This window comes from Aegilops tauschii, chromosome 1, assembly GCF_002575655.3.
Source record: "Aegilops tauschii subsp. strangulata cultivar AL8/78 chromosome 1, Aet v6.0, whole genome shotgun sequence".
Classification (NCBI taxonomy): domain Eukaryota; kingdom Viridiplantae; phylum Streptophyta; class Magnoliopsida; order Poales; family Poaceae; genus Aegilops; species Aegilops tauschii.
The window spans coordinates 392,732,971-392,757,021 of NC_053035.3; the positions used below are offsets into that span (position 1 = coordinate 392,732,971).

At 47.5% G+C, this 24,051-nt stretch overlaps 2 protein-coding genes and 1 non-coding gene across 4 annotated transcripts; 2 read left to right on the top strand and 1 right to left on the bottom strand.

Moving 5' to 3' along the window:
• Positions 1–4,784: 4,784 nt before the first annotated feature.
• On the top strand, positions 4,785–8,901 carry LOC109732248 (uncharacterized). 2 transcript variants are annotated; one of them, XM_045227941.2, is made up of 5 exons: positions 4,785–4,919; positions 5,009–5,187; positions 6,122–6,203; positions 7,034–7,174; positions 7,795–8,901. In XM_045227941.2, the coding sequence occupies exon 5, from the start codon at positions 7,921–7,923 to the stop codon at positions 8,602–8,604; it is 684 nt and encodes a 227-aa protein (XP_045083876.1). In that variant the 5' UTR covers positions 4,785–4,919; positions 5,009–5,187; positions 6,122–6,203; positions 7,034–7,174; positions 7,795–7,920; the 3' UTR covers positions 8,605–8,901. The 2 variants fall into 2 exon arrangements, with proteins under 2 accessions (XP_045083876.1, XP_045083875.1); XM_045227940.2 differs by having other exon boundaries at positions 7,798–8,901.
• Positions 8,902–13,519: 4,618 nt separating this feature from the next.
• LOC109732247 (kinesin-like protein KIN-10C) lies at positions 13,520–17,226 on the top strand. Its single transcript, XM_020291446.4, has 13 exons — positions 13,520–13,841; positions 14,057–14,222; positions 14,324–14,524; positions 14,610–14,781; positions 14,867–15,072; positions 15,144–15,448; positions 15,535–15,620; positions 15,970–16,187; positions 16,272–16,318; positions 16,405–16,426; positions 16,512–16,580; positions 16,668–16,706; positions 16,815–17,226. The coding sequence occupies exons 1-13, from the start codon at positions 13,666–13,668 to the stop codon at positions 16,857–16,859; spliced, it is 1,752 nt and encodes a 583-aa protein (XP_020147035.1). The 5' UTR covers positions 13,520–13,665; the 3' UTR covers positions 16,860–17,226.
• A 436-nt stretch (positions 17,227–17,662) lies between these two features.
• TRNAK-CUU (transfer RNA lysine (anticodon CUU)) lies at positions 17,663–17,735 on the bottom strand. The gene has a single exon. It is a non-coding gene; the product is annotated as a tRNA-Lys (tRNA).
• Between the last annotated feature and the right edge of the window lie 6,316 nt (positions 17,736–24,051).

A 24,051-nucleotide genomic window follows, 5' to 3' on the forward strand; every position in this document is an offset into this window, starting at 1 on the left:
CCGTCCGATCGCTCGCGGATAATTCCTGGCCGTCGGATGCCCGCGGCGCGTGTCTCCTTGCGCTCCACGTCGGTCGGTCAACGGCTGGCTGCGCTCGATCCGCTCCACTGCCAACGTCTCGGCCGGTGGCGTGCTGGTTCTGGCAGATTGTTATGCTAGTTTCTTACTTAATTTGCCTTCCATGGAAGCTAGCAGTATAAAAGTCCTCATAGGGAAAGGAAAATAATCTTTTTTCAGCCGTTGGAAATATCTATTGTTTGTTCGTTCGGTTAGAGACACAAAATGGTCGTAGTTGGCAGTAGCCTTTTGGTTTGGTTAGCGCCTCCCGTCACTCGGGTCGTTATTAGGTTGCAAGCTCATCACCGTTCTGTGATGGCTGGTAGGCACCTGCTTATAAAACAAACCGGGCATCATCTCACTTTGTTTTCTTAAGATAAATTTTTTGTTTTGTTTCAGGGACACGTCAGCTTAGCTTCTGTGTTTTTAGCATTACTTAACTTTTTTTAACACGGTACACAGACACTCATACACACATACACATACACTCACCCCTATAAACACATGCACATGTATCCTACCCTATGAGCTTCTCCGAAAGACTGAGCCGCATTGACGGATCTAGGGGTGGGGTGTAGTGCATATGTTTGTCCATCGTACTAAGTTTGGCGTAGTGTAGTGCATATTTTTTTTCTAACCATTGAAATGTTGTTCATGATGACCCCCATATTGTCACATCCTAAATCCGCCACTGCTGAGCCGGCATATCATTTTAAGATTGACGAAGTCGCCACAGACGACTTGGTAGTCGACGGGAAGTCTCCTCCCACTGAACACACATCGCTGGAAAAAATTCAAAAAAATGCGAGCGCCGGTGCCAAAGTCTATGACTTGAAGCCTGGTCGGCTGGGGACACCATTGTTCTGCTAACCACCCATGGGTTGGTTCACAACATGACTTAACTTTTGTTCTGTTGCTTATAGCTACAAACGGAAATCAACAAATTTAGATTGATGCCAGCCAGATATTTAAAACGGCTCTCTGAACCATATACTCGGCATGTAAATAATAATTATGTACATACAAAACCTTATTGAAAAAATGACTGTGTGTTTGTTCATGTATTTTCAGATGTTAGTAAATATTTCATGTAAAAGAACACAATTATCGTGATATATGCTAAAGTAACAAATTTAGAGCTTCAAAATATGATGTTTTGGAGCATATTTTTGCCTATATTAACATATGTCAAGCATTCCCTTCCATGCGGTGGTTAGGGCAAACTCGTCCCCTCGGGCTCCATCGACGAACCTGTGGATTTGTATCCCCTCTATCTGTTGATGAGTGAATTTTTCACTCATTTTTACACGTGTTTAAATGAAATCTTCTAAGATATTTTGTAGATAATCACTTACATTTGCCTACTAATGACTAATAAATGCAAATGATTGAAATATATTTTTTATTTTGTTCCTTTCAAAAATAGACGTTTGTAAGCCAACAATCAACCTATATATGGAATATACCGGACTTAAGGATCGCTGACATTCAACTGGGTGTGAACTAGAGCCTCCGGAAGAGAAGATGTTGTGCGGTACAAAAATTCGATGTTCATACCGCACTACACCTACCTCGTGATGTCATCCCCTAACAACTATCGTAAAGGGACCCGATGCTGATTCGCAACAGAGGCACCTCGAAACCGTGTTCCGCCCATATGCACTATGTAAAGGAGAAGAGGATACGACCATTCCGCTCTTCGACACCTCGCAGCTCACCCAAAACCCTAGTTCCTTTTGCTATCTATGTAATATGTATTTGGATGAGTAATTTATGGATTTTAGTTTTGCATGTCATACTTTTGTAATTCACCAAAAGTCACATCACCCATGATTCCAAAAAGAATTTGTCAATTTGAATTGCCAACCTTTTAAATATTTTGATTTTCATTCTTTCATTTTCTACTTCCAAAATTGCCTATTTCTTTTACTTCCAATGGGGCCCTTCCCATTTGGCCTATCGCATTCTTTCATCTATTTGGGACGACAAGGTTAGGTTTTTTTGTTGTTTGTGTGAGATTGGCGATATTTGGTGACAGATCCGACAGATCAATTTAAGGGTTCAACAACTACAACTGCAGTCCAGGGCGTTGGTCCTTAGGGGCATATGCACGAAGACTTTCCGCCATCGACGAGATCGGGTCGGCTCTAATAGATGAGCAACAACAACGGCTTGTTCTGACAACAGTAGTGATGTTTTGGTGGTCCAGAAGGCTTTTGTGTAATTTTTATTGTGGTTGGGAGTGCTATGCATACTCTTTTCACATCTTTTTAATAGATTTTGTTTGATGTCAAACTGAAGCACATGCCCCTGCATGTAAAAATTTAAAATAGAGATAAACGTCATCAAAAGAATGGACACGTATTTGTTCATGTATTTTCGGTTGTTTGTAAAATAAAAAATACAACTATGGTGATCTATGCTAAAGAAACAAATTTAGTGGTTAAGAAATGGGTTGGGGGACTTTCTTTTTCCTATATCAACATATGACATTTCTTCATAAAATTTTGCACACATGTAAAAGATACAAAACATGTATGTGTCGGGAACTGGGTGTAGCTCTCGACGATATTCGTTCCGTAGGAGAAGACGTTTCTGTCCACCATGAGGAGCCTATGGTGACTTTACCAATCTCTAAAATTGCCAGCTCAATCTCTCGGAGGAACTCGTAGAAATAGGGTGTGAGTGAGTATATTCATCGGGGTGATTGTTCATGCATGTATATGAGTGCCAGTGTTTGCAAGCTGTTTTTCAAAAGAAAAAAAGTATGTGCAACAAAATTCAGATATCTTTTTACGCATTTTATTTATGTTCAAAAATCCGGAAGCATGCACGTTCAGTTCTATGGATAGTTTTTTTTAAGAATCGGTTCTATGGATAGGCATGTTGGCTAGTACAGTACTAGTGTTTATCATCCTAGTGCGTTGTTCTTTTCAGACTTTCAGAAAAAGGAAACGTTTGGGGTCGGGGCGCCGGCCGAACGTTTGGCCGGCTCGCGCGCCACGCTGGCCCAGCGTCCAGGAAAACAACCCCCGAGCAAGACGCGTGTACGTGGTGGGCCTCGCACAACCACTCCCTCTCCTATCCTTATCCTTTTCCCTGGCCCTTCTTTTTTCCTTTCTTGTACCTTCAGCCGAGACTCCACAACCATGATTTTTCTCTCCTTCCTGCTGCTCACGAACCACTGCAAGTTCCCCTCGCCGCCGGCCGCCGGCGTCGCTGCCGTTTTGCCGCTCCTGCTTGCGGGCCACCTGTGCCGACCACGCTCGTCCCTCGGCCGCCCCATGCTTCTGTCGTAAGACTGCAGCTCACCCGCCGTCCGGTTCCAGCTCGCGCCCACCGTGGTTGCACCATCTCCTTACGTCACTGCCTCCGCTCGTCGCCGTCGTCCGCAAAAAAATCTCAGCCAAAAATCAAAACACCATTGGTTTTGTCGGAAGCAGCAAAAATACATGTCGGTTCCAGCAGAAAGTATCCACGATTCCAGCAAAACACGTCCCCATCATTGTGCATAGCAAGAACTCTCACCTATCAACGCAGCAAAAAATCTTGCTGGTTCCAGCAAAACAATTTGCCGGTTCCAGCAAAAATGAACCTGATGCCGTCCGGTTCCAGCACCGGTGAATAGCGGTTGCAACTTTTTTGCCGCCCGGTTCCAGCAAAGAAAACCTCTAGTTGTAGCATCAGAGCTCGTTATCTTCGCCGCCGGCAGCTGTTGGTTGCAACAAGCGTGGACTCTGGTTCCAGCATCTCCAGACTCTGGTTGCAGCAGAAAAACTTCAGGTTGTAGCACCAATGGGCGTTCAAGTTTGCTGGAAACGGCAAACACGGTAGCAGCGACCCCCAGCGGCCTCTCTGCGCAAGCATCGACAACAAAAGTTGGATCCGTGAGTTTTTTGGTGTTGTTTTTGCTGCTTGGCATTGGGGATTTTGTTTTGCTAGAACTAACGTTTGATTTCGCTAGAACCAACACCACCAGATGCGGGTTACGGCAGAGGGAACCATTGCTGGAGACGGCACGCGTCCTTCCCGGCGCCAGTGGATGGTGCCCCTTTTTCCTGCGGCGAGCTGTGGCGAGGACGGCGCTGCGGGGGGGGGGGGGGCAAATCCAATGTGGAAGCCGGGGGGGGGGGGGCAAATCCAACGTGGAAGCATGGGGAGCGGACGAGGGAGGAAGAAGACACAGCGGGAACCAAATCCAACGGTTGTTTGCTGCTGAATCAGGCGGCTGGGAGTAGACCGGCCGAAAGTTTCGGCCGGCGCACCGGCGCCTAGTAGTGTGCCCTTTCAGAAATTGATAGCTTTGTGTGTTTCCAAAAATTATATGGCACCCAATAGGTATAGTTAGATAGATATCTGAGGATGTATGTTTTTCTTTTTCTTTGATTTTTCAGGTTATGGCATCATGAAGAAAATGTAAAAAGGCTCCTGCCGGAGTTTTTTTTTTGAGGGGGTAGGCTCCTGCTGGATGATGTTTGCTTCCATTTATTGAAAATGGGGGCCACGTGGCTCCTTCTACCGAAAAAAAAAAAGAAGTTCTGTCGATAGGCCCATCCATAACTGCAAAGCCCGTGGCCGCTTCGCGGCCCAGTCCTCCTTCTTCCGGGCCCGATCCTCTCCACACAAAAAGAGCCCTTCAGGGCCCGGTGGGAGACCCAAGCGCGCGTTGCCACAAGGGCCCATGGCTGGAGGGAATAGCGCCGCGACGACGCGCCCGGTGCGGTGTCGCCGGCGCGCGAGGGAGAGACCACACGCGTCGTCCGACGCCGACCGACCCCGACCACGGCGTCGCGTCATGCACCCGCCGCCACCGACGCGGCACACGGCGGTGCCCTGGGAGCTTTTTCTCGTTGAAATCTCAGGTCTCCGCCCTGTCGCCTTCCCCCTCGATTAATTTGGCCCGTCGCTCGGTCGTGCGGCTACCACCTCACCTCACCTCACCTCACCACAGAGCGGGCTGCGTCAGCCAGCCGGAGCCGGACTCGCACAAAGGACGAAAGCTCCACTCCTCCCGTCTTCCGGCAGCGATCTTGGCCTGGGATGCACCACCACTAGCCCCGAAGAACGACAAGCTATATCATGCGCCCGCGGGTGGAAGATCCGGCCTCCCTTCTCTGAGACGCAGCCCAGGTATCCGGTGGAATTCCCCCGCGATCGATGCGCCTTCTTCCCTTTGATACCAAGCCTGGAGCTGTTGCTGCCTCGCACCCTTCTTAATCTGATACGACAGTGCAGATTGCGCGTGGTTTGGCCTGCCTGCTTGCTTTCCATGGTTGATTTTCCGTCTGCTTGCTAGGTGCGGTCGTACTAACATGTTCACTTATCGTTCGCGCTGCACGCTCGCCTCGCAGATGCTTTGGTTTCCTGCGGCATTTTGAGGTCAATTTTGAGCAATCATCGTTGGGTTCAAGTGTCCTAGAGTAGATGGAGTGTTGCTATCGTAATTAATCACGCCTAATGCAGTGCATGAATACAGGCCTTGATTTGTGCTTACACGTTTGCAGTCTGCCGCATGTCCGCCTGAATTTAGCCAAGTATGTTCTTTCGTGGTGAAAGAGACAGATCTAAGCTTCGTATAAAGTTTAATTATTATTCGTTTGTTGCCTTGTCTTGCCTGTGTCTTCTGACTTGCTCTACATCTTTCCCTTCGGTAATTGAAATTTGGAAACTGGCTGAACACTCAAGATCAAGATTATACAATACAGGATCAGGATCTTGAAAGCAATAGTTCACTCTCTGAAAGGGCCTGACATCTATGTTTATCTTCTGTATCTGCTTGCGTGTATTAATTTTTACTGTACTGCAATATTGCAATATGATGTTTATGTTGAATCGCTTGCTTCTCGGACTTACTTTTGCTTTAGTTGTGTGTACAATTGTACATTATGCACTCACCAAGGTTCTCTCAGATATTCTATCATAATAAAACACTGAATTTCATCTGAACATTTTTAGCACTTCCAGTATTTTCAAGGGGCATAATAATCTCTCTTGAGAGATGATTTGCATCTCAATTTTCTGATCTTTCTCTACACGTTTTCATGGGTTTTCAACTTTTATGCAGCCCTGTCCCAAGGGGTGCTTTAATGCTCCAGTCGTACCTAATTCAGAAGGTCAGAATATCTTGGCACCCATCCTTCCAATCGGTAAGCTAATTTTCTCAGACATAATCCGACAACTTTCTTGCATTCTACTACCAGACACATAGTTGCTCTGCTTTGGACATCTACTCTGGTACCCATAGTTGAGCTGAGCATATCTGTTGGGCTTTCAAATCATGACCTTCCAAGCATATTGATGTAACTGAGGTACAGCGCTGCACATCAACCAGGATCGATGTGGACTAGTGCATTTATATGTGACGACTGGTTGTTGCGCTGGAAAATCAGTGTCCAGCTGTACTTTTGAGATGTACTTCGCTCAATATCAACCACCAGATGGGAGTTAGATCTTCTCACTCCACTATTCCACTGTGATCTAAACCGATTGAAAAACTGAAAGGGATGACAATAAACCAAAACTTTTGCTGTCGGCAACTCTGCCAGATACACACAGCTCGGTATTTGAAATGTATGCTGTCTATAGGCTCTTAGCCACTTAGGTTTGCACTATTTAAGACCTTTTTTGGATGAAAATAAAATCTGGCCTCTTTTAAGAATTGAAGGGAACCGTTCTACCTTTAACATAAAAAATCTGTATGCCAATCCACTAACGAAAAAAGAAGTATTACATATAGGATACTGAAGTGGCACAAATACAAGCCGAAAGAATTGGTTGGAAGATTTAGGAGCTTCCTGTACGGCATCATTTTCAATAAGCTCTACTGATAGCTATGTTAGCTGTTGCGCTATCGCTGTTGCCATAATTCTTCCATGGATTCGCCTTTAATCTTACCATACTTCTAAGTCTAGGAAGTGCCATCTGTGGCTGATAGCCTTTTGTTTGTCAAGATCCTCACCTGATCAGTCTCCGACAGGTCACATAGCTTCAAGGGCATTCGCTTTCGCAGTTGCCGTGACTGGAAAAGAACAAAGGAAGTTTGAACCTGATCTTCTGAGGATTGTTGCTGCTTCTCCGTGAGGGATCATTAATTTCCTTCAGGATCAACTGCTGGCGGGTACGTAACATGTTTTCGAGGGAGTATAATGGTGATCGAATTCTGTCGTTGGCGGCTCTAGATTGATCTTCTTCTTTAATTACCCATGCTTTTATATTTCTCCAAGAAATCAATCAATCATCATGAACACCCAGGACAAATTAAGAATAGTGTTAAAAGTGGAACCAGATTTAGAAATGCGCACCAACAGGGTCTCATTATTAGGTCTGAAACTACTCAGTGTTCTTTGGCAGAGCCTATGATCATGTGCCACCTTTCAAGGAGTATGATCTTTAGCTTCGTTGCTATGATGGCTAACCGCACTAAAAAGCATCAGGGAGAGAAAGCATACACTAATTACTACTAATACACATGGGCCAAAGTAAGCAGAGACACACGCGTGCCCGCACTTAGACAATCGCGATAACTTGGTTTATAAAACTGAAAAAATCGTTTTATATGACGAGGCGGGGGCATCGGCAACCGACAGCGCCTCCGTGTTCTCTGCCCAACCGAAGAGATTACAAAAATACTAAGTACGATAATAAAGCTACTAATTAAGCTTGTCCTGAATAATGTCCAAGTGGTGAAGTGGATGGTCCTTCACTCTGACTAGAAACTTTGCGGTATGGTCGTACCAGCAGCCGCTGCAGGAGGAGGCACAGCGAAGGGAAGGGAGGTGGCGGTGGGGCTCCTCATTACGGCCTTTTCCCTAGCAGCACAGCCCACTCCAGCAGGGGAAAGCAAAGGAGCGGCACGCCATCGCCATGGCAGAGGAGAAGAAGAAGCACAAGCACAGCAAGCACAAGGAGAAGGACAAGGAGAAGAAGGACAAGGCCGGCGGCGCGGCGGCGGCGACGGCGGAGGCGAGCTTCAAGCCGTGCGGCGACGTGAAGGGCATCCGCTTCGGCGGGCAGTTCATCGTCAAGTCGTTCACGGTGCGGCGGGCGTCGCCGCTGGAGCTGCTCCGGCTGCTGGACATCCCGCCGTCGTTCCTGAGCGAGCTGCAGAGCCTGCCGTTCCCGTCCACCACCGCCTACATGCCCACCAGCTTCACCATCCTGGCGCACCAGGCGTGGCACACGCTCACGCTCGGCCTCGGCACCAAGAAGTCCAAGGTGGTGCTCTTCGTGTTCGAGTCGGAGGCCATGAAGGCGGCCGTGGACCAGCTGTGGCCGGCCATGATCCCGCTCGGGGACGTGAACAAGAAGCTCATCCGCGGGCTCACCGGCAGCGAGATGGCGCGCTTCAAGTTCAGGAAGGGGTGCCTCACCATCTACGTCTACGCCGTGCGCCGGCTGGGCGCCGCCGGCTTCGTGCGCGCCGACGACCTCAGGAGGATACTGCAGGCCGTGGTGGAGCTCAAGGACTTCTTGGACCACACCGCCATGCTCGCCATGCCCAGCCAGAGGAGCATCACCTTGCAGTCCCGGGGCACCGCGGCCCAATGATCCTGCTCCCGGTCGACAGCCTCTTGCCCGATCCATTTCTGCAGCGCAGGTACTGTTATTATTGGCTCGCAATTCGCAAAGAGATGTCTGATTCTTTTGGGTTGGATTAGTTTGTTCGTTCACTGTCGGTGTTCCCCTCCCCTGCCGGGAGCTGTATAGATCTATATATGTCGAGCAAAATCTTTGAAACAGATTAAGCATAGGGATTTTCCCAAAGGAAAGGATCTTACTCCACTTTTAGTATACTCCTGCCTCTGAAATTTTCCTTCATCAATGAAGAAGCCATGTGCGTTCTATGAGAGGCATTTTCATGTAGCATTGTACAGCACTTGCTGTGCCACAGCTCTTTTTGTACAGGTTCTGGAAATTGCTGTGCACACGGTCCTTTGTGTTCCTCCATGCACTCATTATTTCACAAATCTAGAATGAATCTTTTGTAAGTATGAGATTGTAAACCACATGCTGGTGTTTTTTACTTCTTCTGGAAAAACTCTGTTGTTATGGTCTTATGGAAAAACTCTGTTGTTATGGTCTTATGGAAAAACTCTGTTGTTATGGTCTTATGGAGACTGGAGTTTATCCACAAGTCAAGATTCGAGAGAGGAAAGTGAAGGGTGCAGAATCAGAGAGGAAGTGGGTGCTGCTTATCTGCTTACGTGGGAGGCAACCATCTCGTGTAGTATTGGTAGGTAGTGAGGATGAATATATGCTCTGTTTTTCACCTGTGACGTGAAGGAGCTCTGCTTCGTGCCCATATGTGGTGCTGGCCGAGGCAGATCCACAGAGGTAGAGCTGCTTGGACTTGGAATAGTGACGTATTCTGCACGAATGCATGCAAAAATAATCGAGTGTACATATGACCAGGGGTTCATACCGTGGATGTGTACTACTCGGTTTTCACTTGGGAAGTATACTAGAGTAGACCCAGGAGGACAGACGCATGTGATGGTCGTGTTGTAGCAGTTAAAGTTTGTTGGGCATCCAGGACACTCTCAAACAGTTGAGTGACACGATCGGTATTTAAGTGGTTGAGCGACGAGCAGCGGTGCATGGGCCACCCGCCACCACGCCCATAAAATTATTAAGAACCAACCTCATGATATTTTTTTAACACAGTACATATGCAAGCGCTCGTATACACGTGCATACATTCACTTCTATGAACATACACACGGGGTCGCCGAATCCACGCGCGTGGATCGTTTTTACTTCTTTGTAGTCTATTCCCTCCGTCCCATAATATAAAAGCGTTTTTGACACTAGTATAGTGTTAAAAACGCTCTTATATTATGGGACGGATGGAGTAGTTTTTTAGGCTATTTATCGTCTTGGCTTCGGTGGCGACGATGACGGCACTGAATAAAGATTCTTCGGATCTTTCCCTGACGAAGCCATTGGTCCTATGGCTGGGGATGGATTTGAAAACCCGTATGTTCAAGTAAGGATGGCGTGGTGGCGGCGGCATCCTCGTGGTGGACCTGTGTCCTCGGGCTCCGCTGTTGCGACGACGTTTGTTCCAACGTCGGCGTGGAGCTTGTGAGGTAGTCCAGGAGCGGATGCAGATTGTGGTCTGCATTGACGACATCGGAAGACGGAACGTGTGCTGGGTTCGTGGTTCGTGGATGGCAGGTATGGTTTCCTCCTTCGGCGTCTTAGTCGTGGTGGGGTGCCAGATCTGAAGTTTGATGGCATGTCCAGGGTGTTGCCCCGATCTGATTCGTTCAACGGCAATGGCTTCACTTTTGGTGAGCCCCCGAGGTCCGTAAAGTTGCATATCAGCGATGGAGTCGCGTCGAGCTCGTGTGAGGAGGAGATCCGTCATTCTTTTCTTCGGTGGCCGATGTGGTGATGCCGAAGGCAGGTGACGGGCGTTGGTGTCAAGCTCAGGGATTTTCTGCTATCTTTTCAGTTTTGTCATGTCGGTCATTACGTGACTTATACTTTGTTCTTTATAATATGAATGAGACACGTATTATCATGCAAAAAACACACACGCACACCCAATCTTATGAGCACATCTGAAAGACTGAGCCGACATATCATCTTGAATCGAAAATCCTGAATAAATCCAGAAATAAATACGAGTACCAGGACTTGAACCCTGATGGATTGAGATACCATGGTTCTCTAAACGTCCAACTACAGATTGGATTGGTTCCGAACCTCATGATATCTGATAGTACCACTTAGCGGTTTTAGAGAAATGCTTGATCGGCGTCGTGACCTGAATAAATGTCGCTCTGTACGTAGCGCCGTCCTTTGACAGTTCGTGTATCCGTAGGTGCCCAGTGCTCGTACCCATGGACGGCGCCGTGTTTGGGCAAGCAGAGCTTGATTAGTGCTAAGATGCCCGGCTAATAGTATGGCACTCTTTGCAATGATAAAGCAAGAAACGAGCACGAGAGTGGGGACGATTACCTGCCCTGCCTGCCTGTGTGGCTAGCTCTCGCCTTTAAACAGCCGTGTCCTTGTTCCCTCAAAAAAAAAAAAAAAACAGCCGTGTCCTTGTTGATGGCTCCTGCAATTATATGCCGCCGGGACCCGGCCCGAGCTGCCGGTCGGAGCAAGCAAATGCAGATCGGGAGTAGTATTTATGTACGCAGCTCATGTGGCGGGCGGTTGTCATGTTCCACTTCTCATCTTTGCCAGAGCCAGGGACACCTCGCTGGTCCTGGGATGGCAACGAGCTCTGAATTTTTGTAAGATTCATGACCAGGCGATTGATTAGTTCAAAGGAACTCCAAGGCCAAAGCGTAAGATTTGCGTTCTAACTCTTCTACAATAGGGTCGGATGAGTTTTCCAGCACATGATGATGCGTATGGGGTTTGCACAGGCTAAATGATGAATTACCTCACAGTTTTACGGCGGCTGCTACAAATCAGCCGACTGATTTCCTGAACAAATCAGTCGGGTCATGGGTTGTCGGATCCTTCCTCTCGGAGTCATTGGATCTGTCGCATGCCATCCCTTGGATTCGGTCAACAACGTCGCGCGGGTCGTCCCCTCTCTCATTGCAGCCGCAACGGGAGCAACCAAAGCACGTCGACGTGGGTGGCAGGAGCCGCACCTCCTCGCCGCCAGCTCACCGATGCTCCATTGTCGCCTGCCGGCGACGCTACACTGCGGCGCCAACACCCGCCGCAGCGGTGCTTCATCGCAGCACCCGTCGACCGCCAGTGATGTTTCACTCCAGCGCAAACGTTGGCGCGACGGTGTTAGGCTACGCAAGGTGCATCGGCTGCAATATAAAATTTCCCCTACGCGCAGATCAAACATGAACATGCTACGGGAGATGGATTACATCGTTACCACTAGACGCGCAGTGTCGTGCAACGAAAGTAGAGTTGGAGTAGAGCGTCTTCGGAATCGTCTCCTCCTCGTCAATCTCCCACGTAACTGATCGGATCCCACGAACTGGTTCGTTGCAAGTGCACCGCCTCTAACGGTATCCGCGCGTGCAGGAGAAACGTCGTGCAGCGGGCTGTTAGGTCCGATCACACAACCGGGGACGAGTGGAGGTGGCTAGTTGCAACGCATGCAAAGCCCTATTGACGGCGCTGAAGCGATCAACTGAAACCGTATGCGCACCTCCACTATATAAAGGCATCAGTCGCAGGCTCAACACTTGGGCCTCACACGGATCCTAAAGCCCAAATTTGTTCGGCCTGGATCCGAGTCCGAGTAGTCGTGGAGTCGGATCTGGTCTCACAGGTTCCTTCCCTTAAGAGCATGACCCCTTAGATTCAAGTCGGCTTGGTCGCAGGCCGGATCACCTCCGACCTGCTCGACTGGTAGCGGCCTCTAGCAAAGCGTGCCGACCACCAAGTAGACAATGAAGCGGGTTGGCGAACCTGTACAATATGACACACTTATGTTCCCTTGCCACACAATATATGTTGTCAGACTCAAGGTGAGTCTGTCATGCTTGTGCTAACCCTACCTCTTTCTTGTTCCAGTGATGCCGACCACTAACCGAATTATCTCATAATCCTTGTCGCATGACCATACTTATCTTGGTCGGATCACACGATGGACGAGAGATATCTCTCTCCTAATCGGAGGGGCAAATCCCATCTTGCTCGACCATGTCTCGCAACATGGGCCTGGACAAGCCCGAAACCTACCTTTATAACTACTCAGTTACGGAGTAGCATTTGGTCGGCCCAAAGCATGTCTGTCACTATCCCGATTACATGCGCCGGCTCGGATCTTAGGACATAGAACATATGCTGTACTAGAGATTCACAGACGACCTATTGTTGTGTATCATAGTCGGGTCTGTCCGACTCGGACCTTATCTAGACTTGAATCCAACTATGTTGAATTCGACCAGATCCTTTAAAGTCTATATTAACCCGCTAGCATCCACTGCTTCATGGCTAGTGAGACTGAGCCATCCACAGTGTCATCAGCGTAGATTCCTGCCAGCTCTTTGGGACGGCGAGGTTAGGGTTTCTCGTTGTGCGTAAGTAACCACGAGATTTGGTGTCAGGTTCTTCAGATCGATTCAAGGATTCAACGATGACGACTACGGCTCCAGGGCGCTGGTCCTTAGGGGCACGTGCACGAAGACTTCCGGACTGTTATCGACAAGGTCAAACCGACTTTGGTACGGGAGCGACGATAGCAGCGCATCGTTCTGGCGGCGGCAATGGTTGTTCGGTGGTCCATGGACCTCAATGTAATTTTTATTATGTTTGAGATGCTTTATACTTCCGATGAATCTTTATAGATTTGAATATTTAAAAAAAAAACCACAACTAAAGTTTGACGTAGAATATAAGGGAAACTAATAAACCCAAATGTGGGTAGAATGTTGGTGGAGATGCTCTCACGAGTCACGAGTTAGTCGCGTGCTCACCGCGCCAGGCGTTCCTCGTCAGACCCGCCTCCCGTGTTCAAATTCGAACCGCTTCCCCGGCAGCTTCGCAACGGTCACCGTGCTCCTCGCTCCCCCAAAGGGTCCACGACACCCGACTCACCCAAAACCTCGCCTCATCCCGATCTGCTCCCCGCCTTCGACCCCGCCCCGTCCCGTGCACCGCGTCAACCTCTCCCCAATGGCGAGCGCCGCCTCCTCCTCATCCTCCTCCTCGCAGCCAGTGCGCGTCGTGCTGCGGGTGCGCCCGCTCCTCCCCTCGGAGGCCAGCTCGGCAGCGGTGCCCCCCTGCGTCTGCCTCATCGGCGACCACCCCGGCGGCGAGGTCACCGTCCAGCTCAAGGATCAGCACACCAGGTACCCACCTCTAGAACCCTCGGAGTCGTTCCTGTTCTAATTTCCTAAAATTCGCAGCTCCCTTTCCCTCCTGGTGCAGCCGTCAGGGAAGCGCAACATGATTTGAGATCTGATTAACTCTTAGTGTAGCTGTGCCGACGGCTAATTCTACCTTTTTTGCTCGCCTGTTTCGTGATCCTTCCGCTGGTGAACCGATCTGTGCCTGATCCATGCAGCCGGAGCGAGTGCTACAAGGTGGACGCCTACTTCGGCAAGGAGGACAGGGTCTCCGACGTATTCGACCAGGAGGTCAGCGCCTTGATCCCGGGCATCTTCGAGGGCATCAACGCGACCGTGTTTGCCTATGGGGCAACCGGCAGCGGCAAGACCTACACCATGCAGGTGCCCGTTCCATTCTCCCGGTCTTGCCCATAACTGTTTGACGAAATGTCGCCATGCTGCACTGTTAACCTATTTCTGAAACAAACCTTGTTTCTACGCAGGGCAGCGAAGATCTGCCAGGGCTCATCCCCTTGTCGGTCGCGACAATCTTGGCGCGCTGTACCGGCACGTGGTGCTCCGTCGAGATCTCGTACTACGAGGTGTACATGGAACGGTGCTATGACTTGCTCGAGCCCAAGGCAAAGGAGATCATGGCGTTGGATGACAAATTTGGTAACCTACAGCTCAAGGGCTTGGCTTGGGTAATGTGCTGGCATCCTTGAATCTACGTGTTTGCTGGAATATGCCTTAGGCAGTGCGCTTACTGTTGTCTTTTCATGGTTTAAGGTCCCTGTTCGATCCATGGAGGAGTTTCAGGAAGTCTACTCAATAGGTGTGCAGAGGCGGAAAGCCGCCCACACAGGCCTGAACGATGTTTCAAGTAGAAGCCACGCTGTGCTTTCTATCAGGGTCAGTAATGATACTGTCAAAGGGAAGCTTAACCTCATCGACCTTGCTGGTACGACCCCCCTGCAATAAGGTGGATATAACGTATAAAGCTTTGGACATCCAGTTTAAGACATGCTGTGTTGGTTTCATTTCAGGAAATGAGGACAACAGAAGGGCTTGCAATGAAGGGATCCGCCTTCAAGAAAGCTCTAAAATCAATTCATCGCTGTTTGCATTGTCTAATGTCATTTCAGCTCTCAAGAAGAATGAGTCACGGGTACCTTACAGAGAGAGTAGATTGACCCGCATACTGCAAGATTCGCTAGGAGGCAATAGCCGTGCTGTGATGATAGCTTGCCTGGTGAGTTACCAGTCAAGATGTCTCACCCCACAGAGTATAGATCCATGCTGATTGCTTTTCATTTGTCACAGAATCCTGTGGTATACCAGGAGGCAGTCCACACATTAAGCATGGCTGCTCGTTCAGGCCATATGGTGACCAACATGGCTTCAGCAAGCAAGGAACACACTCCAAAAGTAAAGGTGGACATGGAAGCAAAATTGCAATTGTGGCTGGAATCAAGGGGGAAAACTAAGAGCACCCAAAGAATGAATGGACTTTTGTCCCCAACTGGATGGAGGACTCCTTCTTCAATGAGCCATATGAAACAACCGCTATCTGCCCGGGTTTCTGGTAGAGCTAAAGCAATGGACCAAGACGGTGCTAAAATAAAAAAGTCAGTGTCTCCAATTTGGCTCTGCAAGTCTGACATAGACCACCTGAAATTACGAGCTCTGAGCCATTTTATCTTCTGTTGCACAGGGTGCTTTTTGATTCAGCGGTCCATACAACAGCTGAAAACACAACAAGACCAAGCTCACGAGATGAAGTAAAGACAACTAAGAAAGGTATGTTGTTTGAAATATGCAGACGAGTTATATATTTGTGTTGGATATAGATTCTGACCGTACGAAGGTCAGTAAGCCAAGAAACAAAAAGGAAAACTCTAATGAACACACAAGAGCCTTCTGTGACATTGTATTAGAAAGATAATGGTCCAGAGCAAAAACATTTACAAACTGAAAGTTGCACCAGCAATGGACTTATGCAGAAATGAAACTGTTCAGATTACAAAATATTGCTATTCAATTAAAAGTAAGCGCACACAATTTACTTGCGGTTTGCTTGTTGTATAACTTTGGAACTTGATCTATGTTTCCATGTTAGAGTCTGAGCCGTATGACATGTTTAATGCAGAGGTACCCCCTTCGTTAACTCCTTGCAAAGAGGACAAATCTGAATCTCCTCTCAGGAAAGCTCTGTCTCCCATTCCTTCAAACATGATGACTCCTTGTAATGTCAATTGCCCTCCTTCATTGGAGCTCAAAACTCCAATAGGAGCATGCCACATAGTTGAGAAGAATCCGGATGGTACACCTCTTGATAAGTTTAATGCACTGGGATCTAACCTAAAGGTCTGCATGATTTTTTCCTATTTCGTATATCAGCAACCTGTTTTAGTTCAGGACCGATCTCTAAAGATCTCTTATGTTACGCAGGAATCTCTTATCCAACAATATCTCGAGTTCTTAAATGTTGCGAACAAGTAAGTTTAAACTCGCATTTTTTTTTGTAGTTCATTTATGTAGTTTATCCTTTCTAATTATTTGCTCGGCCTATCCATGGTTGCAGGGAAGAGCTACAACAACTAAAAGTATGGTCCTTATATTTCATAATAATCTAATGGATGGTATACCGGCATGTCCTTTTCCTACTAATGTTTCCCATTTCTTCTTCAGGGAATTGGTGAAAAGAGAGCAGAGTACATTCTTGAGCTCCGGGAGGATTCGCCCAGACCATTCCAATCTGTAAGATTTCTGTACCATGAGATCCCTAATACTGAATGTGAAGGTCACCTGTATTTGTCAGCTTTTTAACATAATGTGATTTGGCAGCTTTCGGACTTGGGAAATATAGGTCTATCAACGAAACAAGTAACTCTTCTGCTGACTTTCTTTTTTTGACATATTCTTGTATTCTTTCTTGTACAATATATGTGCACAACAGCGCTCTTAAACACTTGTCTATACTGCATCAAACAGATCCAAGACATCCTACGGAAAACAGCCACAGGAATCTTCAAATGATCACTGGAATGGCCTCTTGCCTGAAAGCACGGAATGGACTGCCGTAATCAACCACATTGGAGATGCAGGGTCATATCGTTCACCATCTGTGACCCAATGGATGGTGTTGTACCTGTACTGTGAACTGTCAGCCTGTTGTTGACATAGTTGTAGTTGTACTGTTAACAGTCGGCCTGCTGCTGATGCTATTGCTAGGGCAGAGGGTCTTGCTGCAATTTTTCTCTTGTAATTTGTCTTCCTGATGGGATGGCCTAGCTTGTGCAAGGTTCCTTGCACAAGCATTTTCATGTTCAATTTTCTTCTTGATGTGATGCAAATTTTCTCTGGAATCTGATACATTGAATGGCTTGCATATTTCACAAGCTTCCATGCACGAGCAACTGAAAATGAGTTCTGCTTGGCAAACCGTGTGCGTGAACTATTTTTGATGTCAAGATGATTTGCATGTTTCACAGAAGATTTCGGGCATTAGGTTTTTTTTGGGTGTCTAAGCGAGCATTAGTTTGCCTGGTTTGCATATTTTGTAGGAACTCATGACATGATTGTGTACTTGTTTTGACTCATATCCCTGGAAATCTTCTGATCATTACATACAAAAAACTTTTAGCATCAGTTGAAGCAAAGCCAATGTAATTTGTAAAGATATATCCCTAGTTTTGATGCATTTGTAAAAATGTATTCCCTGTGGCTTTGTAATATCTGAACATGTTTAGGAAATCTTCTGAATATTACATACAAAAACTTTTAGCGTCAGTTGAAGGAAATCCAATGTAGTCGAAAACACCAAAAAAAATACAAACAGGCGCCCACCGTGGGGCTCGAACCCACGACCACAAGGTTAAGAGCCTTGCGCTCTACCAACTGAGCTAGACGGGCTGCTTGTAAAACTCACAATTTGCATATTTATATTACTTAGATAAGACGTCAGCGATTTAGCCAAGATAAAGTATTCTTTTGAACACCAAGATAACGTAATTTGATGTCCTTGTAGATGAAAATGCTCAAATTGAATATTGTTGGCATCTCAAAAGGAGTATGCACAGTACATGCAACCGGAAGCAGCCTTGCCGTGTTTGCAAGGAATTCCGTAGACTAGACAAACAGCTTGAGACATGGGCAGAACATCTATGCTTTGCTGCAGCCCAGTTGCTGCCTCACAAATCTATTGTTCAAGTACATTCCTCGTACGGAAAAACAATGCATATCAGTACTTATTTTTTAAACTCGGCAAAGATTTTCCATTTTTATTGAATAAGGAAGAAGGTTTAGAGTTTGTGATCAAAGGCCGAATTACAAAAACATCATTCTCGCAACATTGAATTACGCAAATGCTTTGCTCCAGCGAGATACCACAAATTACACTCTTCTTTGATCCCAGCGACAATAACTCCACCCTTGCGTTCTTTTCCTTCCATATTTCACACGAAATGAGTAGCATGAGGGAGATGAATGGCCTTTTGGACTGCGTCTTCCTAGTCACGCTGAGGCTCCACCAATATTTAACTGAGTTCATGTGACCCCACTCCAGAAGGTTCACGTCATGAAGGCCAAGCCAAACCTTGATCAAACCCCAAACTCTAGTTGTGTATCTGCATTGGAAGAGGCGGTGTGCCGCCGATTCTTGGACATGTTTACAGAGGGGGCAAAAGCTGCAACTAAGCATCCCCGTCGCTGCAGCTGGTCTGACATTCAAATCCTGTTGTTGATAACAAGGCAAGCAAAAAACATGCATTTTGGAGGGGCCCAATTCTTCCAGACCGTCTGCACAAGTTCCGTGTCAACTAAGCCCCTGAACTGGACTCGTAGGCTGACGCAACAGAGTAGTGGCCAACATTTGTTAGCTTTCAGAAGATGGTATCCACCCTATCCGGGTTGAGGTGGACGAGGGAGAGCTTTTCCAATAGATTGACGAACTCAATTAGATGATTAATGGAGATGCCCACGTTGATGCTAATTCGGGAGGCCCAAAAGTTGTTGTGAATCGCCTTTTGGACCGAGCAGTCCTTTCTTATAGACAGTAAGAAGATGCTAGGAGCAATATCTTTGGGCCTTAGCCCCTCAAGCCAGGCTGACTCCCAGAGAGAAGCACGAAGGCCATCACCAATCTCCACTTTGGTAGCGGCTGCAAAGATATCGCGGCTAGCACTGTTAGGGGTTCCCTAGCCTCACCCAAGGCATCAGATTCTTCCATTCAAACCACAACCATCGAATACAGAGGGCAGCAACAAAACTTTTGTAGATTTAAGATACCAAGGCTGAAGGAAATATGCCCTAGAGGCAATAATAAAGTTGTTATTTATATTTTCTTATATCATGATAAATGTTTATTATTCATGCTAGAATTGTATTAACCGGAAACTTAGTACATGTGTGAATACATAGACAAAACAGAATGTCCCTAGTATGCCTCTACTTGACTAGCTCGTTAATCAAAGATGGTTAAGTTTCCTAACTATAGACATGTGTTGTCATTTGATGAACGGGATCACATCATTGGGAGAATGATGTGATGGACAAGGCCCATCCGTTAGCTTAGCATGTTGATCGTTCAGTTTTACTGCTATTGCTTTCTTCATGACTTATACATATTCTTTTGACTATAAGATTATGCAACTCCCGAATACCGGAGGAACACCTTGTGTGCTATCAAACATCACAACGTAACTGGGTGATTATAAAGATGCTCTACAGGTGTCTCCGAAGGTGTTTGTTGGGTTGGCATAGATCGAGATTAGGATTTGTCACTCCAAGTATCGAAGAGGTATCTCTGGGCCCTCTCGGTAATGCACATCACTATAAGACTTGCAAGCAATGTGACTAATGAGTTAGTTGCGGGATGATGTATTACGAAACGAGTAAAGAGACTTGCTGGTAACGAGATTGAACTAGGTATGATGATACCGACGATCGAATCTCGGGCAAGTAACATACCGATGACAAAGGGAATGACGTATGTTGTTATGCGGTTTGACCGATAAAGATCTTCGTAGAATATGTAGGAGCCAATACGAGCATCTAGGTTCCTCTATTGGTTATTGACCGGAGATGTGTCTCAGTCATGTCTACATAGTTCTCGAACCCGTAGGGTCCGCACACTTAACGTTCGATGACAATTTGTATTATGAGTTATGTGATTTGATGACCGAAGTTTGTTCGGAGTACCGGATGAGATCACGGACATGATGAGGAGTCTCGAAATGGTCGAGTGGTAAAGATTGATATATGGGACGAAGGTATTCGGACACCGGAATGGTTTCGGGACGTTCCAGATATTTATCGGGGAACCGAGGGGTTACCGAAACCCCCCGGGGGAAGTTATGGGCCTTGATGGGCCACAAGGGAGTAGGAGAGGGAAGGCCACAAGGTGGCGCCCCCCTCCCCATGGCAGTCCGAATTGGACTAGGGGGAGGGGGCGCGGCCCCCTCTTTCCTTCCCCTCTCCCTCTCCTTCCCTCCTTCCCCCTCTTGGAATAGGAAAAGGGGGGCCGAATCCTACTAGGTTTGGAGTCCTAGTAGGACTCCCCCTGGCGCGCCTCCCCCTTGGCCGGTCTCCTCCTCCCCCTCCTTTATATACGTGGGTAGGGGGGCACCCGAAAGCACAACAGACAATCTCTTAGCCGTGTGCGGTGCCCCCCTCCACAGTTTAACACCTCGGTCATATCGTCGTAGTGCTTAGGCGAAGCCCTACGCCGATAACTTCATCATCACCGTCGCCATGTCGTCGTGCTGACGGAACTCCCCCTCGTACTCAATTGGATCAAGAGCTCGAGGGACGTCATCGTGTTGAACGTGTGCTGAACACGGAGGTGCCGTACGTTCGGTACTTGGATCGGTTGGATCATGAAGACGTTCGACTACATCAACCGCGTTACCAAACGCTTCCGCTTTCGGTCTACGAGGGTACGTGGACACACACTCCCGTCTTGTTGCAATGCATCTCCTAGATAGATCTTGCATGATCGTAGGAAAACTTTTGAAATACTGCGTTCCCCAACAGTGGCATCTGAGCCAGGTCTATGCGTAGATGATATGCACGAGTAGAACACAAAGAGTTGTGGGCGATAATAGTCATACTGCTTACCACCAACGTCTTACTTTGATTCGGCGGTATTGTTGGATGAAGTGGCCCGGACCGACATTACATGACCGCGTTCATGAGACTGGTTCTACCGACGTGCTTCGCACACAGGTGGCTAGCGGGTGTCTGTTTCTCCATCTTTAGTTGAATCGAGTTTGACTATGGCCGGTCCTTGCATAAGATTAAAACAGCACACTTGACGAAAAATCGTTGTGGTTTTGATGCGTAGGTAAGAACGGTTCTTGCTAGAAACCCGTAGCAGCCACGTAAAACTTGCAACAACAAAGTAGAGGACGTCTAACTTGTTTTTGCAGGGCATGTTGTGATGTGATATGGTTAAGACGTGATGAGATATAAATTGTTGTATGAGATGATCATGTTTTGTAAAAGTTATCGGTAACTGGCAGGAGCCTTATGGTTGTCGCTTTATTGTATGAAATGCAATCGCCATGTAATTTCTTTAATTTATCATTAAGCGGTAGCGATAGTCATAGAAGCAATAGTTGGCGAGACGACAACGACGCTACGATGGAGATCAAGGTGTCAAGCCGGTGACGATGGAGATCATGACGGTGCTTTGGAGATGGAGATCAAAGGCACAAGATGATGATGGCCATATCATGTCACATATTTTGATTGCGTGTGATGTTTATCCTTTATGCATCTTATTTTGCTTAGTACGGCGGTAGCATTATAAGATGATCCCTCACTAAATTTCAAGGTATAAGTGTTCTCCCTGAGTATGCACCGTTGCTACAGTTCGTTGTGCCGAGACACCACGTGATGATCGGGTGTGATAAGCTCTACGTTCACATACAACGGGTGCAAGCCAGTTTTGCACATGCAGAATACTCGGGTTAAACTTGACGAGCCTAGCATATGCAGATATGGCCTCGGAACAGTGAGACCGAAAGGTCGAACGTGAATCATATAGTAGATACGATCAACATAGTGATGTTCACCATTGAAAGCTACTCCATCTCACATGATGATCGGACATGGTTTAGTTGATATGGATCACGTGATCATTTAGATGACTAGAGGGATGTCTATCTAAGTGGGAGTTCTTAAGTAATATGATTAATTGTACTTTAATTTATCATGAACTTAGTACCTGATAGTATTTTACATGTCTATGTTGTTGTAGATCAATGGCTCGTGCTACCGTTCCTTTGAATTTTAATGCATTCCTAGAGAAAGCTAAGTTGAAAGATGATGGTAGCAACTACACAGACTGGGTCCGTAACTTGAGGATTATCCTCATTGCTGCTGTGACGCCCCCGATTTGACCGTACACTAATCATGCACGCAAATGTGTACGATCACGATCAAGGACTCACGGGAAGATATCACAACACAACTCTACAACATAAATAAGTCATACAAGCATTATAATACAAGCCAGGGGCCTCGAGGGCTCGAATACAAGTGCCCGATCATAGACGAGTCAGCGGAAGCAACAATATCGGAGTACAGACATAAGTTAAACAAGTTTGCCTTAAGAAGGCTAGCACAAAAGTAGCAACGATCGAAGAGGCAAGGCCTCCTGCCTGGGACCTCCTAACTACTCCTGGTCGTCGTCAGCGGCCTGCACGTAGTAGTAGGCACCTCCAGTGTCGTAGGTGTCGTCGTCGACGGTGGCGTCTGGCTCCTGAACTCCAGCATCTGGTTGCGACAATCCGGTATAGAAAGGGGAAAGGAGGGAGAAAAGCAACCGTGAGTACTCATCCAAAGTACTCGCAAGCAAGGAGCTACACTACATATGCATGGGTAATTGGGTAAAGGGGCATATCAGAGGACTGAACTGCAGAATGCCGGAATAAGAGGGGGATAGCTAGTCCTGTCGAAGACTACGCTTCTGGACATCTCCATCTTGCAGCATATAGAAGAGAGTAGATTGAAGTCCTCCAAGTAGCATCGCATAGCATAAACCTACCCGGCAATCCTCTCCTCATCGCCCTGTTAGAGAGCGATCACCGGGTTGTATCTGGCACTTGGAAGGGTGTATTTTATTCAGTATCCAGTTCTAGTTGTCATAAGCTCAAGGTACAACTCCGGGTCGTCCTTTTACCGAGGGACACGGCTATTCGAATAGATAAACTTCCCTGCAGGGGTGCACCACATAACCCAACACGCTCGATCCCAATTGGCCGGACACACTTTTCTGGGTCATGCCCGGCCTCGTAAGATCAACACGTCGCAGCCCCACCTAGGCTCAACAGAGAGGCCAGCACGCCGGTCTAAACCTATGCGCGCAGGGGTCTGGGCCCATCGCCCTATGCACACCTGCACGTTGCGTACGCGGCCGGAAGCAGACCTAGCCTAGTGGCGTTCCAGTCCAATCCGGCGCGCGCCACTCAGTCGCTGACGTCAAAAGAGCTTCGGCTGATACCACGACGTCGGGATACCCATAACTACTCCCACGTAGATGGTTAGTGCGTATAGACCAAATGGCCAGACTCAGATCAAATACCAAGATCTCATTAAGCGTGTTAAGTATCCGCGAACGCCGACCAGGGCCAGGCCCACCTCTCACCTAGGCGGTCTCAACCTGCCCTGTCGCTCCGCCACAAAGATCCACTTGCGGGTACTCCTACGAGCCGACCCGACTTTAATCATCACATGTGTCATGTATATAGTATATAAGTATATGCCCGTGTTCACCGCCCAGGTGATCACGGCCCGATAGTATAGCACAGCAGACGGACAAGAATGTAGGGCCACTGATGGAAATCTAGCATCCTAGACTAAGCATGTAGGATTGCAGGTAAAGGTAACAACAGTAGTAGCAAGGATAGGCTATGCATCAGAATAGGATATCGAAAGTAGTAACATGCTACACTACTCTAATGCAAGTAGTAGAGAGTAGAGTAGGCGATATCTGGTGATCAAGGGGGGGCTTGCCTGGTTGCTCTGGCAAGTAGGAGGGGTCGTCGACTCCGTAGTCGAACTGGGCAGCAGCAGTGTCGGTCTCGTAGTCTACCGGAGAGAAGAGGGGGAGGAAATAGTAAATACAATGCAAACATAAGCATGACGATGCGTGACATGACAGTGAGCGGTGCTAGGGGTGTCCTAACGCGACAGTAGGTGGTACCGGTGAAGGGGGAGGACATCC

Bases quoted from the DNA above. Each gene is read 5' to 3' on its own strand.
- LOC109732248 (XM_045227941.2), top strand. From the start codon at position 7,921: ATGGCAGAGGAGAAGAAGAAGCACAAGCACAGCAAGCACAAGGAGAAG.
- LOC109732247 (XM_020291446.4), top strand. From the start codon at position 13,666: ATGGCGAGCGCCGCCTCCTCCTCATCCTCCTCCTCGCAGCCAGTGCGC. The intron at 15,449-15,534 runs GTCAGTGTCTCC...TCTGTTGCACAG, and splicing joins GACGGTGCTAAAATAAAAAA to GGTGCTTTTTGATTCAGCGG. The intron at 16,581-16,667 runs GTAAGATTTCTG...GTGATTTGGCAG, and splicing joins CGCCCAGACCATTCCAATCT to CTTTCGGACTTGGGAAATAT.